The sequence below is a fragment of the Melospiza melodia genome, chromosome 20, assembly GCF_035770615.1.
Source record: "Melospiza melodia melodia isolate bMelMel2 chromosome 20, bMelMel2.pri, whole genome shotgun sequence".
NCBI classification, from domain to species: domain Eukaryota; kingdom Metazoa; phylum Chordata; class Aves; order Passeriformes; family Passerellidae; genus Melospiza; species Melospiza melodia.
The window spans coordinates 2,290,885-2,307,979 of NC_086213.1; the positions used below are offsets into that span (position 1 = coordinate 2,290,885).

General features: G+C 55.6%; 1 protein-coding gene across 5 annotated transcripts in view; it reads right to left on the minus strand.

Moving 5' to 3' along the window:
• OSBP2 (oxysterol binding protein 2) overlaps positions 1 to 17,095 on the minus strand; it is a 111,392-nt gene that overhangs the window by 12,864 nt on the left and 81,433 nt on the right. For 2 of the 5 annotated variants that reach the window (XM_063173515.1, XM_063173514.1), the window contains 3 exons: positions 4,925 to 5,123; positions 1,898 to 2,018; positions 1,090 to 1,156 (listed from right to left, as the gene is read on the minus strand). In XM_063173515.1, the coding sequence (XP_063029585.1) occupies positions 1,090 to 1,156; positions 1,898 to 2,018; positions 4,925 to 5,123 (387 nt within the window). Of the gene's footprint in view, positions 1 to 1,089; positions 1,157 to 1,897; positions 2,031 to 4,924; positions 5,124 to 17,095 lie in introns of all 5 variants that reach the window. The other 3 variants (XM_063173519.1, XM_063173518.1, XM_063173517.1) reach the window with 2 other exon arrangements.

Consider the following 17,095-nt stretch of genomic DNA (forward strand, 5'->3'; position numbering starts at 1 on the left):
CTCCCTAGCTTAACCCAAACTATTGGAATATGATCCCAATATTACCAGGTAGGTTGTGTCTGACCCTTGCTGCTGGGACAAAGGCGGCAACTGTGGTGTTTCACCTCAGAGACACCTTTGGCTGGCTGGATGCTGCAGCTGAGCACTGAAACAAACCCAGGCTTGTAGAAACTCAGTTTACCTCAGGTGGGAAGGCTTCAGGCTAAGGTGAGGAGAAAAAGGAGATGGATTCTGTCGGAGGGTTAATATCCAGAGTTTATTCCATGGTCACAGATGTCTGAGTCTTGGTAACAGCTCCAATGGAATGCTGACTGTATGGTTCTGGCCCAATTTAAGCCCAGGGACAGGGGAGGGGAAGGGACAGGTGAGCACCAACCAGGTGGGAGGGGCAGGGTCTCAGGGGACGATGACACCCAGTCAGGCCAATGACCCCAGGCCTGAGGGGCATCCTTTGAACCTGACCAACCATACCAGGCCTTGCTGGAATGTTCAGCCTGATTGACAGAACTCACTCAGCAAGGGGGCGAGGGGGAAAAGAGAGAGGTATTGCCACACCTGGGAAGGGACTGGGGAGTAAAACAGGAAATTGCAACACTCTGCAACACCAAACCATCTACCATGACTAACCACCCTCTCCTAATCAACCTCATCATAGCTGTCTCCTATGCCCTCCCAGTCTTAACTGCAGCAGCCTTCCTCACCCTAGTAGAGTGCAAAATCCTAAGCTACATACAAGGCTGAAAGGGCCCAGACATTGTTGGCCCATTTGGGCTCCTACAACCTCTAGCAGATGGCGTAAAGCTATTTATCAAAGAACCCATTCAACCATCAACATCCTCCCCAATCTTATTCATCACAACCCCAATACCAGCCTTACTCCTAGCAGAAATATGGGTACAGCTGTCCCCCAACACCCTCCTGCTTCCCTCAGGAGAATGTTCAGGATGCTGATGCCTGCTGACATCTGTGACTCTCTGAGGAACCACCAGAGATGAAGGGTCCCCTCACAGCCATCCCCTCTGCCCCAGCAGCACCACCCTGGTTCCACCCCAGCAGCACCACCCTGCCCACCCTGCCCAGCCCACTCACACTGTCCTCCAGGGTCCAGTCCTCGGGGTGGCCCTCGCTGGCCCCGCTCAGGTTGCTGCCCGAACGCCTGTGGGGAGAACAGCAGTGGGGAGCACAGGGCAGGGAGCACCCCCAGAGCACCTCCTGCACCCCCAGGGCACTGCCAGGAAGGAGCTGGGGTGCCAGAGGCTGTGCACAGCTGCTAGGAGGGGATTCTAAGGATGGGATGCTCAGGAAGGGATTCTCAGCCACAGCCCTGGGGGCACAGAGGTTCTGCTCTTGTCACCAAGCCCAGAGATGTGACCATGGGTCAGACCACAGGCTCCTCCAGCACAGGTGTCCCTGGAGGAGTAAGAGCAGGTGACAGCAGACAGAGGGCAGGGTTTTATGGGATATTGGGAACAAATTCTTCCCTGGGAGGATGGGCAGGCCCTGGCACAGGGTGCACACAGAAGCTGTGACTGCCCCATCCCTGGCAGTGCCCAAGGCCAGGCTGGAGGGGCTTGGAGTAACCTGGAATAGTGGAAAGTGCCCATGCCCATGACAGGGGGTGGAATGAGAGGAGCTTTAAGGTTGAGGGACAGGGGACTCAGCTCTCCCACAGCACTGCCTGACACTGCCCTTCCTCACCTGCTTCACTACAACTGGGGGCCACCCTCAGCCTTGCTCCAGGAATGCAGGAGCAGCCAGACGCAGGACAGACCTCTGGACAGGGGCAGGGGAAGTTCTGAAGGACATGGCCTCAGAGTGACCCCGTGGAAGGGCTGCTGAGGGAACACCAGGGCTTTTCCCAGCCCTCCCCACACTCCTGGGCAGGCAGGGGCGGTACCTGTGGTGCTTGGGGTCTGCAGTTACTGTGATAAAAGCTGGTGCATCCTCCATGGCATCGAAGTACTCCGTCTCCTCATCTTCATCACTGGCCTCTCCTTTGGCAGACTGCACACTCCCTGCTGGCACAGAGGCTTTGAGACAGAGCCTGCTGCAGGATCTGTCCCCAGAGCCACCCCCGTGTCCCCTCCTCACAGCCTGGCCCCCCTGCATCCCGCTGCACACCCCGAGGATGCTGTACCCAAGCTGTACCCAAGGATTTCCAGCTCCTCGAGGCCAGGATGTGCCCTGCTCCCCAAGCCAGGCACACAAAGCTGTGCTCGGGAGCACCCCCAAAATGTCCCCAGGCTGCCTGAGGGTGTGGCCATGCCCAACCCCGTCTGGGTGTGGCTCCACTCCAGCACCGCCCCGTCCGCCGGGAAATCCGGTTTGGATTGAAGCAGGAAAAACAAATCCCGTGTTTGAGGTGATGCTGGAGAGGGTTCCCAGCCCTGCATTCCCAAACACCGTTCCCAAACAGCAATCCCAAACACCATTCCCAAACACCAAAGAGCAATCCCAAACAGCAATTCCAAACACCAAACACCATTCCCAAACTGACACCATTCCCAAGCACCAATCCCAAACACCATTCCCAAACACCATTCCCAAACAAACACCATTCCCAAACACCAAACAGCAATCCCAAACAGCAATTCCAAACACCATTCCCAAACACCAAACACCAATCCCGAACACCATTCCCAAACACCAAACACCATTCCCAAACACCAGTCCCAAACACCATTCCCAAACAAACACCATTCCCAAACACCACACAACATTCCCAAACACCATTCCCAAACACCAAACGCCACTCCCAAACACCAAACACCATTCCCAAACACCAAATAGCAATCCCAAACACCAATCCCAAACACCATTCCCAAACAAACAGCATTCCAAAACACCAAACACCATTCTCAAACAAACACCATTCCCCAACACCAATCCCAAATACCATTCCCAAACACCAAACACCATTCTCAAACAAACACCATTCCCAAGCACCAATCCCAAACACCATTCCCAAACACCATTCCCAAACATCAATCCCAAACACCAGTCCCAAACAAACACCAATCACAAACACCATTCCCAAACAGCAATCCCAAACACCAAATCCCAAACACCAAATACCATTCCCAAACACCACTCTCAAACACCAAACACCATTCCCAAACACCATTCCCAAGCACCAATCCCAAACACCATTCCCAAACACCAAATACCATTCCCAAACACCAAATACCATTCCCAAACACCGCTGTGCTCTGATCCATGGCTGCAGTGCCCAAGTCCCAGTGCAGTTTCCCTGCTCCCAGCCCATCCCAGACAATCCCGTTCCCTGCCTCTCTCCCGCTCTCCAGAGGAGCTGTGTCACCACCCCAGGCGGATTTGTGGATTTGTGCCTGTCCCTGCAGCCATTTCCCCCCAGCTGCCCCTCAGGATTGTTCCAGCCGCTGGGCCCTCTGAGGACACCCAGCCCCACCATTCCCAACCCGTGTCCCCAGGTGCCACATCCACAGAGCCGTTAAATCCCCCCAGGGATGGGGACACGGCTGAACAACCCTTTCCATAAAGAAACATTCCCCAATATCCAAACTAAACCTCCCTTGAGGGGGAACAAGGGCAGTGCCTGGCACCAACATCCCCCCACCTCCAGCAGCCACTGTTCCCTCCCTCGGGTCTGTATCTCCTTCAAAAGTCAGACCCAGCACTCTGAGCAGTGTTTGTGGCTGTAACTAACGCTGCCCTGGGGGAAGGACACTTGGCAGGAATGTGCAAAGCTGTTGGATCTTACTGCAAACGAGCCCTGGCTGTTCCACTGCCACCCCACAGCCAACTCAGCAGTGCCAGGGGACCCTGAGCCTTTTCCCAGTGCCATGGCTGCCCTCCAGCACCCAGAGATGTGCCCACCAGTAAGGGTTAAAGCTTCTAAAGCAGCCTGGAATAGCATCAGTGAGCTGGGGACAGCCCTCTCTGCATCTGAATCTTGGGGACATCCAAGTCCCTGAGCAAGGACAATTAGGAGTAATTATGGTGTAATGGGAACCATTTAGAAAAATACCATGGGGACACAGGGCATTGCCTTGGGCACCCTTCCTATTGCTGGCAGCTCGCTGGGAGCAGCCAGGCAGAATGCCCTGATCCATCCCAGAGCTGACTGAACAGCCCGGTCCCATCCCAGGGGTCCCCAGGCAGCTCTGTCTCATCCTGACGGTTCCTGAGTGGAACACCTCAGTTCATCCTGGGAGTCCCCGGGTGGCTCCATCCCATTCCACGGGTCCCTGAGCAGCCCTGTCCCATCCCAGGATCCCCTAACATCCCTGTCCCATCCCAGGATCCCCTTACAGCTCTGTCCCATCCCAGGATCCCCTAACATCCCTGTCCCATCCCAGGATCCCCTTACAGCTCTGTCCCATCCCAGGATCCCCTAACATCCCTGTCCCATCCCAGGGATCCCCTAACAGCCCTGCCCCATCCTGGGGATCCCTGGCATGGGACAGGGTCCCTGAACAGCCCTGCCCCATCCTGGGGATCCCTAACAACCCTGCCCCATCCCAGGATCCCAGAGCAACCCTGTCCCATCCCAGGGATCCCCTAACGGCCCTGTCCCATCCTGGTCCCCTAACAGCCCTGTCCCCTCCCAGGATCCCCTAACATCCCTGTCCCATCCCAGTGATCACTAATATCCCTGTCCCATCCCAGGATCCCCTAACATCCCTGTCCCATCTCAGTGATCACTAACATCCCTGTCCCATCCCAGTGATCACTAACATCCCTGTCCCATCCCAGGATCCCCTAACACGCCTGTCCCATCCCAGTGATCACTAACATCCCTGTCCCATCCCAGGATCCCCTAACATCCCTGTCCCATCCCAGTGATCACTAATATCCCTGTCCCCTCCCAGGATCCCCCAACATCCCTGTCCCCTCCCAGGATCCCCCAACATCCCTGTCCCTCCCAGGCCGGGCTGTGGCTCACCCTTGGCGGCGCTGGCGCTGCTGGCAGTGCCCGTGGCCAGCCCGGGTGCCCCCCGGCAGGCTCTCTCCAGGCTGTTGTGCTGCTTGGCTAGCTGCTCGATGGTCTCCTCCAGGCGGATCCGCTGCTCCCGCTCATGCTGCAGCAGCCGCTGCCATTTCCGGCTGTGGCTCTCGGCGAGGTCCAGGAAATCACGGCAGGCCTGCAGGGAAGGGACAGCTGAGCCAGGAGTGTCACAGCACACGGGGACAGCTCAGCCAGGAGTGCCACAGCACACGGGGACAGCTGAGCCAGGAGTGTCACAGCACACGGGGACAGCTCAGCCAGGAGTGTCCCAGCACAGCCAGGAGTGTCCCAGCACACGGGGCTGTTGAAGATTGCAATGCAAGATGTTTTCCATTCCCATCTCTATGGCAGATTACCTTTGTCAAGTGGGCAGTTTGCCTTATCTCTCTCTCTGAGTGACCACATTCACACTTCCCTGGGAGGGGACATTGCTGATAACAGCTATTGAATGTCCCTGCATGGCTGATAAGAACTACAGCATCCCATTGGGAGATGTGAGCCCAGGGGGAGGAGCCAAGCATTCCTACCCAGATATAATCCAGAGGTTTTGAGACACCAGCACGGCTTCTCCACTGGATTCCCCAGAGGAACAGCAGCTGCCTCTCCTTCCACTGGATCTTCAGAGGAAGAATCCATCCTTCTCTACAGGATCCCTGCTCCAGCAGAACCACCCCTGACACTGCAGGAGGGCTGAGCCACAATTCCAATGGCACTGCCACCAACACCCTGACCCACAGGGTGCCAGGTTGGGTTCTGACTCTGCCAGTGTTGTTCTGGTGTACTGCATTGTTTATTTTATCCTTTATTTTTTTTCCCTTCCCTATTAAAGAACTATTATTTTCTGCTCCCATATTTTTGCCTGAGAGCTCCTTAATTTAAAATTTATAGCAATTCAGAGGGGTGGGGAGGGTTTACATTCTCTATTTCAGGGGAGGCTCCTGCCTTCCTTAGCAGACTCCTGTCTTTCCAAACCAAGACAGGGACAGCTCAGCCAGGGGTGTCACAGCACACAGGGACTGTGATGGTGTTCACAGGGGTCTTAGGATGATGGAAGAGATGAGGATCTGACTCCATGTTTCAGAAGGCTTGATTTATTATTTTATGATATATATTATATTAAAATTATACTAAAAGAATAGAAGAAAGGATTTCATCAGAAGGCTAGCTAAGAATAGAATAGGAAGGGATGAATAACAAAGGCTTGTGGCTCAGACTCTCTGTCTGAGCCAGCTGGGCTGTAATTGGTTATTAATTAGAAACAACCAACATGGGCCAATCAAAGATCTACTTGTTGCATTCCACAGCAGCAGATAATCAATGTTTACATTTTTTTCCTGAGGCCTCTCAGCTTCTCAGGAGGAAAAATCCTAAGAAAAGGATTTTCCATAAAAGATGTCTGTGACAGGGGACAGCTCAGCCAGGGGTGTCCCAGCACACAGGGACCCCAACATCCCCTCCTGCTCCTCTCCCAGGAGGGGGCTTTTACCAACTTCCAGAGCTGTGCTCAATCCCCTTATCCACAGCTCAACTCCGGCCATCCAGAGCTGAGCCACCACCAAGGAGGCGGCTGCAACAGGGACAGCTGGCCAAGGCAGCCTGGCCTGCCAGAGCCTGCCCACAGCCTGTCCCTGTCCCTGTCCCTGTCCCTGTCCCTGTCCCTGTCCCCAGCCCTGAGCCTGCTGTGCTCCTCAGAAGCTCTCACAGCCCTCAGCCAAGCCCAGAGGTCTTGAGTGGCACCTTCATGACCAAATTCAGCAAATGTGGAGAAGATGGATGGGACAGTGGTCCCTGGGGTAACAGCCATAGACAGGAGAGGATCACAGAATCATGGAACAGTTTGGGCTGGAAAGGACCTAAAGATCATCCAGTTCCACAGAGAGGGACACCTTCCACTAGCCCAGGCTGCTCCAAGCCCTGTCCAACCTGCCCTTGGACACATCCAGGGCTCCAGGGGCAGCCACAGCTGCAGGAGTCAGCCATCCCTGTGCTCCAGGGAGGCAGAGAGCAAGGACACCTAGCTGCACAGCCCAGGACACAGCACAGGGCCTGGCCCCTGCAGCACATCCACCATGGCCAGAACCCCCATTCCCTCCCCAGCAAGCCTGGGCACCCCCCCAGCCATGAGGAGCCGACAGATGTGCTGGGTGCAGGGCAGGAGGGCTCAGGGAGTGCTCCAAGCCTTGCAGTACACACAGCATCCATCCTGTGCCACCAGGCAGGGGACAGCTGGGACACCACAACCCAGGCTGGCAGAACCCCTTGGCACCACCCCCCTCCCCAGAGCCCCCCAGGACTGGCACCACCAGCCCAGCTGTGCTGCACTGCCAGCAGGAGCTGTCCGGGAGCAGGGCTGGGACACGGGGACACTGCCACATCCCACACAATGGCCTCACAGCACAGCCAGGCCCTCACAGCTCTATTTTTAGGTTATTTTCTATTTTGGATGAAACCCTGAGTTCTCGTGGCCTCGCTGTTTCCTCTGCCATCAGCGCCACGTGCAGCTGAGCACGCAGGCAGGGCTGCTCCTCCCGCCCCAATCCCTACCAGATGCAACACACTCAACTTCTTCTTGTGTTTCAAAGTAGGGAAACAGGATTTTTATGGAAATTCTCCAGGAGCTGGCAGCGAGAAGGGAAATTAACTGTGCTTGTGCAACTCCCTGTCATACCAAGGGAGTCCAATGGATAAATGCTAGCTGAAAAACTCAAACCTATTCACAGACATCCAGAGAGTTTTGGATGTCTGACAGACTACAACATTCCCAGGACTTGCTTATTTTCTGTTTCCAGCTATTTGGATTCCACAGATGATTCATCCAGCTCTTGGCTTGGTTACTCAGCATTTGGGCTGCAGGTGGCACCTGAGGATTGAGGTAACTCCTGGTCAAGCAGAAGATTCAGGGCTTCAGTTTCCATGACGTGCTCTGATTTTACCAGGATTTGTCCAAGAAAAGCTCCAGCTCATCAGTTCTTCACCAAACCTTTCCATTGGATAGGAGCAGGATTTGAGACTTATCCAGGGAAAGAAGTTTTTCCTTTAAGGTTTTGCTTGACATACACCTGGAACATGGAGGGATCAGACCCTCCATGTGTCCCCTCTCCACCCTTTTGATGCTTTTCCCACTGAAGGCAGGGAGGGCTCAGGGTCCTGTCCCCCCAAATTCCTGGCTGTGCTTCCATCTCACATGTGTTCAAAACTGGGATCAGCTCTGGGACCCTCCTGACAGGAGAGCCCTGGAGGGGCTGGAGCGTGTGCAGGGCAGGGAACGGAGCTGGGAAGGGGCTGGAGCCCCAGGAGAGGCTGAGGGGGCTGGGCAGGGGCTCAGCCTGGAGCAAAGGAGGCTCAGGGGGCCCTTGTGGCTCTGCACAGCTCCTGACAGGAGGGGACAGCCGGGGGGGTCGGGCTGTGCTCCAGGGAACAGGGACAGGAGCAGAGGGAACGGCCTCAGGCTGGGCCAGGGCAGGCCCAGGGGGGATTTTGGGGAAATTTCTTCCTGGAAAGGGATGTCAGGCCCTGGCACAGCTGCCCAGAGCAGGGCTGGATCCCCATCCCTGCAGGGATTTAACAACTGTGTGGATGTGGCACTTGGGGACAGGGGCAGTGGTGGCCTTGACAGTGCTGGGGAATGGTTGATGCTCTCAGAAGCCACAGCAGACCCCACATTGTCTGGGTGATGTTTTCACCTCCTCCTCTGCAAACAACTCAGTTCCTCCCCACCCCAAAATCCTTCTGGGAGCCGCCCATGGCCCAAAGCCCAGGGGGACCCTGCCCTGGCCCTTCCCAGTGACACCATCCCAGGCTGGCTGTGTGTGTCCCACCGATGCACTGGGCTAAGAGGATGAAACCAGGGCAAATAATGGGATACGGCCATGACCTTCCCACCCCAGCAAAGCTCATTATCTGCTCCAAAGGTCCAGCTCCACAGGCAGCAGGCACAAAATGCCCAGTTTGGCACCGAGGGTGGCAAGTGCCGCCTGCTCCAGGCTCAGCGCTGAGCACTTTAAAACGAGATCACCTGTAATTATCCTAGTGCAATTAACCACGGGCTGGAACAGGGAATTAGGGGGAAGGAGGTAATTATGGAGGAGCCACAGCGAGGCAGGGCTGGGAGCTGGGAGGAGAACTTGCTCCAGTAGCTGATGGGAATCAACATCCTAGTGAAAAACAGCAGGAAACACCTCGGAATCTCCCATCCCAAAGCTTCAAGGAGGAGTCCATGCTGTATCCCAAAGGGAAACCTGCACCACTGGGCTTCATGTACAGCCATACATAAAATCCAAGCGATGGAGAATGGCTGCCAGCAGTGCAGAGCATGGGGAGGTTTGGGAAGGAGCAGGATGGTCCTCACGAGGCCACAGATCCCACCACGGGCTGTGGAGCTTCCATGGAGCAGGTCAGGACAATGCACAGTCCATGCTGCATCCCACAACGGTGTCCATGTGGATTCAGGAGCTGGGATACACACAGGGGTTATTCCCTGGTTTTGAAAGGCTCTAGGGGCCCCCTCTGCAGCCTCCTCCTCTGTAACTCAGACAATGGCTTGATCCAAACCCGGATGAAAGGATCTGGATAACCAAACAAGGATCATGTTTGCTCCATGGGAGAGAAGTGATGCCAGGGGTGGAGAGGGGAGAATATCCTGCAAGAGGGATCTGCCAAACTCAGCCCCTACTGCTGCCACCAGCAGCCAAGCAAATGACAGTGATTAATTTGGGTTTACACCCCCTAGAGCCAGACAGTGCCAAGTTCCACAGGGATGCCCACTGAAGGCGGGAGCACCACCAAACAGGGATCAGGGGATCTCTTCTCAGTCTCTGTCAACTGAGCTCAGTCCAGAGCCAAAACTCATCCCTGTACGGAACAAGGGCTGCAGGGCACTGGGATGAGGAGCTCAGACACGAATATCCCAGCTCATCACTCACTGCCAGCATTAATCCCCTGCCTTGGTGTTCCCAAGGTACAGACAATCCCAGCCACTGAGCAGGAGCAACACCTCACAATCCAGCTTAGGAAATTCTCATGGAGAGCTGGCTAAATTCAGTTGCAGCTGAACTTGCTCGGGGCTGGAAGCCACAAGACTCAGCCACAAACCCACAGAGGCTGCACAGGGACACAGGACAGCAGCAAGGGCTCCTTGAGGAATGCACCCAAAGGAGGGCACAGAGCCCAGGCTGAGGGATGGAAGTGCAGGAAAAGTGATTCCCCAGAGAGCTGTGGGGCTGAGGAGTCGAGGCCACGAAGGTACAACCATTCTCAAAGCTCTCCCAGGATCCACGCTCTCTTTTTAAGCAACTCAACTCTCATTATATCTAAATAAAGATGTCAGGCTTGGAGTCCAGACTGAGGAGCGTTGAGCTGTTGTTCCAGGTAGGAATGCCCTCTCTCCCCAGTGAATTTCCTTGCTGCACATGGGGAGAGCTGATCTCTCTGACAGAGGCACTCCTGTTGCAAGGCTTTGCAAGGGTTTTTCAGGGTGAGAGAGATAAACAAGAATCTTGATCTCGTGATCAGAAGGCTGGATTTATTAATTTATGATATATAATACATTATGACTATACTAAAAGGAATAGAGAGCAAAGTTTCAAAGCTGCTAAGCTAAGAATAGAATAGGAATGAATCAACAAAGTTCTGTGTCTAGGCAGAAAGCAAGAACAACTCTTCTGTGAGTGGTCAGTAAATCTAAACACCCACAGAAGACCAATCACAGGTGCACCTGTTGCATTCCACAGCAACAGATATCTTTTGTTTACATTCTCTTTCTGGGGCTTCAGCTTCCCAGAAGAGGGAAAATCTTAAAGAAAGGATTTTCCACAAAAGATGTCTGTGACACACTCCTTGTCCTCAGAGTCCTCTGTAAGAGCAGAGAAGAGGAAAGGCCACAGGATGCTGTGCTCATCCCCACATCTTCTCACCCCATCAGGAGACCGGGTTAATCCTCCACAGCATCCAAACTGCCGCCTCCCACTCGCAGAGGGGCAGCAGGGACAGGAGGTGACAGAACACGATCTGGATTTCAAACCCTAAAGTTCCAAAGGCTGTTCTGCCTCAGCATCATCACAGCACAGATGGGGCAGCCAGGCTGACAGGTCACCAGTGACCAGAGAGAAAAGCAAGCTCCATCCCTGTGCAGTCCCTGATCTCGGGGAACCCCCGCGTTCCCTGCAACCACGGGGCAGGAGGGACAGGGGTGGTTTCTCCTCCTCTCCATGGCCGGACAAAGTTGTGGCAGGTCCCAATCCAGCGCTGGCCAATGGAACTGTAAAGACAGGGAGGCACAGCCAAAAGAAATGGAAAAATACCATCGAGGCTCCTGCAAATTCCTGGAGGAAGAGGCAAAGTGCCATGGAGATGCTGCCGGGAGCAGGAGGCAACGCTTGGTGCCATCAGCTCTGCGGTCCCTCCCTGTGCCCAGCAGCTGCCAAGGGCACATTTAGCACCTTTCACACATTTGTCACGGCAAATATCCCGATTTCACAGCTTGTTGCTGGCTAATGGGAACGTCGTTAACAGCCCCGGGATTATTCATGCAGTGGAAAGCAATCACCCGAGGTCACCCGTGTCCTGCCAAGGTGCTGGTGTCACACACCCTCGGGGATCTCGGCTTCCTCAGTGGAGCAAACAGTCAAAATCGGAGGGAAGGAACAAAGAGATGAGGTTAATTAGCTTGAAAGGGTAAATGATCACAGCAAGGCCTGCCAGACTTCATACAATCATGGAATAGCTTGGCTGGAAGTGACCTTAAAGCTCATTTTGTCTCATCCCCCTGCCATGGCAGGGACACCTTCCATTGCCCCAGGATGCTCCAAACCGCATCCAGCCTGGCCTTGGGCACTGCCAGGGATCCAGGGCAGTCACAGCTGCTCTGGGCACCCTGTGCCAGGGCCTGCCCGCCCTGCCAGGGAACAATTTCTGGGGTCACCAAATGGTGACAGCCTCTGGGGCAGCCCCAGCACAGCAGAGCATTCCCAGTTTCCAGCACAACGCTGCTGGATGGTGAGGGAATGGGCTCACACCTGCAATCCCACCTGCCCCAGCATCCCACACAAATCCAACCTTTGGGCAGGAAAAATCCAGCAGGGAAGTGCCTGCTGTTGTGGGACCAACACCTCCTGCTCCTCAAGCATGGGACAAGGAGCACTTCATGGCCCAGGAGTGACAGGAGAGGAGGCAAGTGCCAGATGGGTTCAATCATCTCCTGTTGTTGGGTGAATCACAGAGCAGGAGCCGTCACTGCACTCAGCAGGGACACAGCTCTGTTCGAGTGCCTGGCAGATAAGTGCTCCCTTCCTTCCTGGAGTCATCAAAACCCTGGGACACAGCTGCTGCTGCTGCTGCTGCTGCACAACAGCCCCCAGGGAAGGGCTTTTGTTTGGCTCTGCACTCAGCACAGAGCAGAGAATATCAGCATCACGGGGTGGCTGGGAAGGGACCTTGGAGCTCATCTCCTTCCACCCCCTCCGTGGGCAGGGACACCTCCCATACCCTGCTCCGAGCCCTGTCCTGTCACAGACATCTTTTATGAAAATCCTTTCCTTAGGATTTTTCCTGCTGAGAAGCTGAAAGGCCTCAGAACAAAATGTAAACAATGGTTATCTGCTGCTGTGGAATGCAACAAGCAGATCTTTGATTAACCCATGTTAGTTGTTTCTAATTAATGGCCAATCACAGTCAGCTGGCTCAGACAGAGTCCGAGCCACAAGCCTTTGTTATAATTTTTTTCTTTTTCTATTCTTAGCCAGCCTTCTGATAAAACCCTTTCTTCTATTCCTTTAGTATAGTTTTGATATAATATATATCATAAAATAATAAATCAAGCCTTCTGAAACATGGAGTCAGATCCTCATCTCTTCCCTCACCCTCAGACCACTGTAAACAGTGACACTGTCCAACCTTGAACACTTCCAGGGATGGGGCTGAAGCCATCGGGGTTCAGAGGGGTGAGATACAGAGCCACAATCTGCCACTGCACCCACAGAGGGTTAATTTGTCCTTCCTTCCTCCAAAAACACTCTGAGCAGCAAGCAAAGGGGAAATAAAAGGACAGAGCCAACCTGAATCCCAAATCATCACACATGGCATGGAGTGTGGGCATCTGCTCCATGGCAGCCATGGCACCCACAGCCCTGCTCAGGTGCTGCTCAGCACCACAGCAACCCAGCCTGCTGAAACAACAGCAAATCCTCCCCAATCCTTGCCGTGACCCTCAGCCACTGTCCAGCTGTCTGAAGCACGATGTGGAAACACCAGGAACTGCTCCTGCCTGGGGCAGGGCTGGTGGGGAGAGCTGGGCTGAGCCTCAGCACGCTGTGACACCCTGACAAACCAAGGTGACATTGCATAAAATGTGAGTTCAACATGGAAAATTATCCTTCTGCATCCAGGGGAAATTGGTGCAACAAAAGGCACAGGCCTGGGAAGGATCCTCAGTGACCCAACAGGAAATGGGAAGACACTGGAGCAGGCTCCAGCCCACCCCTTGATGCCACTGTCAGCAGCTCAGCCAGACCCCCAGTGCTCGAACAGGGTGCTCCCAAAATCCCCAATGGTCCCCATTCCATGTGCCTGCTTCTCTCTGGGATTCATGGTTCCCTGGGAGCCAGAAATGTCCATGGTGGAGATGTCCAAGACAGAGAAAACTGAGACACGTATGTCCAAGATGGAGACATCCCCACTGTGATGGGATCAGATCTTGCCTCCTGGTTGTGAATCTGGGAATTTTCCCACCTTACCATGTTATTTTGGGCCACCTGCTTAAAGGCCAAGGACACACCAGTGTTCCAATCAGATGCACCCTGCCCAGGGGTTCCCCAGAGCCAAGCTCATCCCACAGCCCATCCCACAGCCCATCCCACAGCCCATCCCAAAGCACCAGGCCTGGCCCAGCACCCAGACCCCGCCTGCAGCACCGCTGCGAGCGCTGTGGAATCCACCCCATGCAATAAAGAGAGGATTAGTGGGAAACAGTGGCAAATCCACGGGCTGGCTGTGCTAAGAGCCTCTAATCCCAACCCCACGGAGCTCCGTGGAGGAGGAATCAGGGACCGATCCCGAGCCAGCGGCACCCGGCAGGAGAGGAGGGCATGGTCAGGGTGGCTCTGGGAAAGGGAACAGTCAATGCTGCCCAGGGGTTACAGCCTGGAGCTGTGCCACAGGAAGGATCTGAGTCTGCTTTCTGGTGGGAAAACAGCTAAGGGAATTGCTGGATACACCGGGGTGCCGACCCTTGAACCCCAAAGCTCACTGAGCAGCACCTCTGGCAATGCCAGAGGGTGCCAAGGGCATGCTGGGACCAGTGCAGAAAATATTCTGGGAGCAGAGATTGAGCTGGGACCCCCTGCTTCAGAGTGGCCATCCCAGAACTGTATCTCTGCAGGGCTTCCCTGCTCTCCTCCAGCCATGAAAAGCCCCAGGCTTGTCCTGGTGCTCTCACTTGTCCCAAAAATCCCGTCTGGGAAGCTCCCAGCTCTGGCTCTGTCCCTGCAGGGAGGTACCTCCAGGTGGCTGCTGCACATTCCTCGTTCTCCTTGCCCTGCCCAAGCCCCCAGACCCCCCCAGCAGTGGGGGACCCTCCCAGGGTCTGCACCCCCATTCCAGGCCCCGGTGCTGGTGTGCCCAGAGAGCTCTGTCCTGCCCACGGCTCCCAGGATGGCAGATTTCCTGAGGCTCTGGCTGGCTGCTCTGCCCGTCCCTGATGGAGCAGATCCCAGGCTGGAGGAGCAGCTGTCCAAGCGCTGGCAGCAGGAGCAGCTGGCACTGCCCGCGGGCAGCTCCGACCCCGCCATCCGCAGGATCTGCCTCGGATTGTCCCTCACACTCAGCCTCGTGCAAACCCCCCCGCGGTGTGAGAGGGGCTACAGCAGCAGCAGCAGCCCCCCACAGCCCCCTCATCTCCTGGGTAAATCCACAGCAGAGCAGAGGGGCCATTCCAGAGCCTTTTCCTTCCACACGCGCTGGAGGAAGGAGCTGGAGTGAAGCATCTCGGGGCAGCAGCCCAGGGAAGAGGCAAACACAACCCCTGTGGGATTCACCCAGCAACGCTCTGATATTTGCCCTCCCCAGGGCCCCATCCTGCCCCAGCCTCCAGCAGGGATGGGGGTCCCAGGAGGATCCCTGGGCACAGTAAATGCAGAGGTGAGCCTGGCTGGGCTGGCTCCTGGCTCAGCAGAGCTGCTGCTCAAACCCAGGCACTGCTGACAGAGCAGGGCCGAGCTGGGCCCACCGACACAGCCCTGCTGACCCAGCACAGCACAAACACCCCCAGCTCTCCTCGGTGCAAAAGGCATCCCTCGGCCAAAAACATCCAGGGGGGAGGAGCTGCAAGAGGTACCCTCAGGTGTGGGGACAGATTCATCCTCCCTCTTGTCGCACGAGGTTCTGAGGGGAGCCCCAGGACAGACTGAAACCTCTCAGATGGACAGAATGAGGAGGAAGAGAGAGAAGAGGGGGAACAAAGGTGAAAACCTCCACAGCAGGGTGAGCAGGAGCACCCACTGAAAGCTCTGGGCAGCACGGAGGCCCCACACGAGGGCTGAGTACCCCTCAGTACTGATACCCAGCCTGATAAAATCCAGTTGGAAGCACTCAGGGAATGATGATGAGGAGGGAGTGGGAGGAAGGCACTGCCTGTCTGAACAGATCTGATCAGAGAAACCCTCACGCCTCTACATTCAAAAGCACCACAGGATGCTCCGGGAAAGGCACAGCAGCTCCAAGAGCAGGGGCCAGGCTCCACATCTCACCATTTCCACATCTCCCCATCTTCCCTTTTGCACATCTCCCCATCTCCACATTTCCACATTTCCCCATCTCCACATCTCCCCATTTCCACATTTCACATCTCCACATCTCACATCTCCCCATTTCCACATTTCACATCTCCCCATTTCCACATTTCACATCTCCCCATCTCCACATTTCCACATTTCCCCATCTCCACATCTCCCCATTTCCACATTTCACATTTCCACATCTCACATCTCCCCATTTCCACACCTCCACATCCTCCCATTTTCACATCTCCCCATCTTCCTCTCTTGCCATCTCCCCATTTCCCCTCCCCCAGCCCCCCGGAGGCAGTGCAGACCCCCGGGTGCCACTGTCCCCTTCCAGCCTCCCCCAGTAAGAGCAAAGCACCCACCAGTTGTTTCCTGCCAGCGCCTCCACAGCAGGAGCACGCAGGGCACCCGGAGCCCTGGCTGCTGCCCTCTCCTCCGAGGGGGATTAGGGCTGGGTTAGGGATTTAATCCCCCTGCCGGGGCTTTTCTGGGTCGGTGACATGGTTTGCGAGGCGCTGATTAGTGCGCGTCGTTAGCGCAGCGCGGATAATTAACACAGCCGGTGCCACATGCCAGCACAGCTCCTGCGCCATCGCCCTGCCAGGGGCACACACAAACCCCCTGTGGGCACCAGAGCAGCTGCCTGGGGTCACGGAGGGAATCCCTGCCCTGAAGAAGCAAATCTGATGGAGTTTTCTCGCTGCAGCGCTGGAATTAACCCCTGAATGCACAGGTCCAGCCCACTGGCTGCACTGGGATGAACTGGGATAAACATCCATTCATCCACAGGAGCCTGCTGGTGCCTCCCTGCTGCCCAGATGGAGGATGTCAGGTCCATCATCCTGCCTGTGCCACGATGGGCTTGGGGACCCCAAGGGACAGACCAAATGTCCACGCACAGCAGGAAGCAGCTCCAGCACAGGGACGTGCCCAAGGTAGGGACCAACAGCATCAGCCCGGCCCCAGGGGCACTCCAAGGAGGTGATCCCAGGTCACTCTGCTGCCTCCCAGCTCTGAGCAGCTCTCCAGGCAGGCACAGACACACTCACAGGGTGTACCCATCACCTGCCACTGCACAAAGCCAGGAGCCACACACTGGGCTGTGCTGGGCAGCCTGAGCTGCTCAGAGCAGGGGCTCAGCACCATCTGAGTTAAAATGGAAACAGTGTGGGGAGTATGGATCAGGGACAGCAGCGTTCCACGGGGCAGAGGGGGCTCAGTGCTCCAAGCTGGAGGCAGAGGAGGAACTCTGGGGAAGCACATCTTGTGCCCAGGCAGCTCATTCCATCACAGGCACCCAAAGGGCTCCAAACAAACCAACCCCACCTGGCAG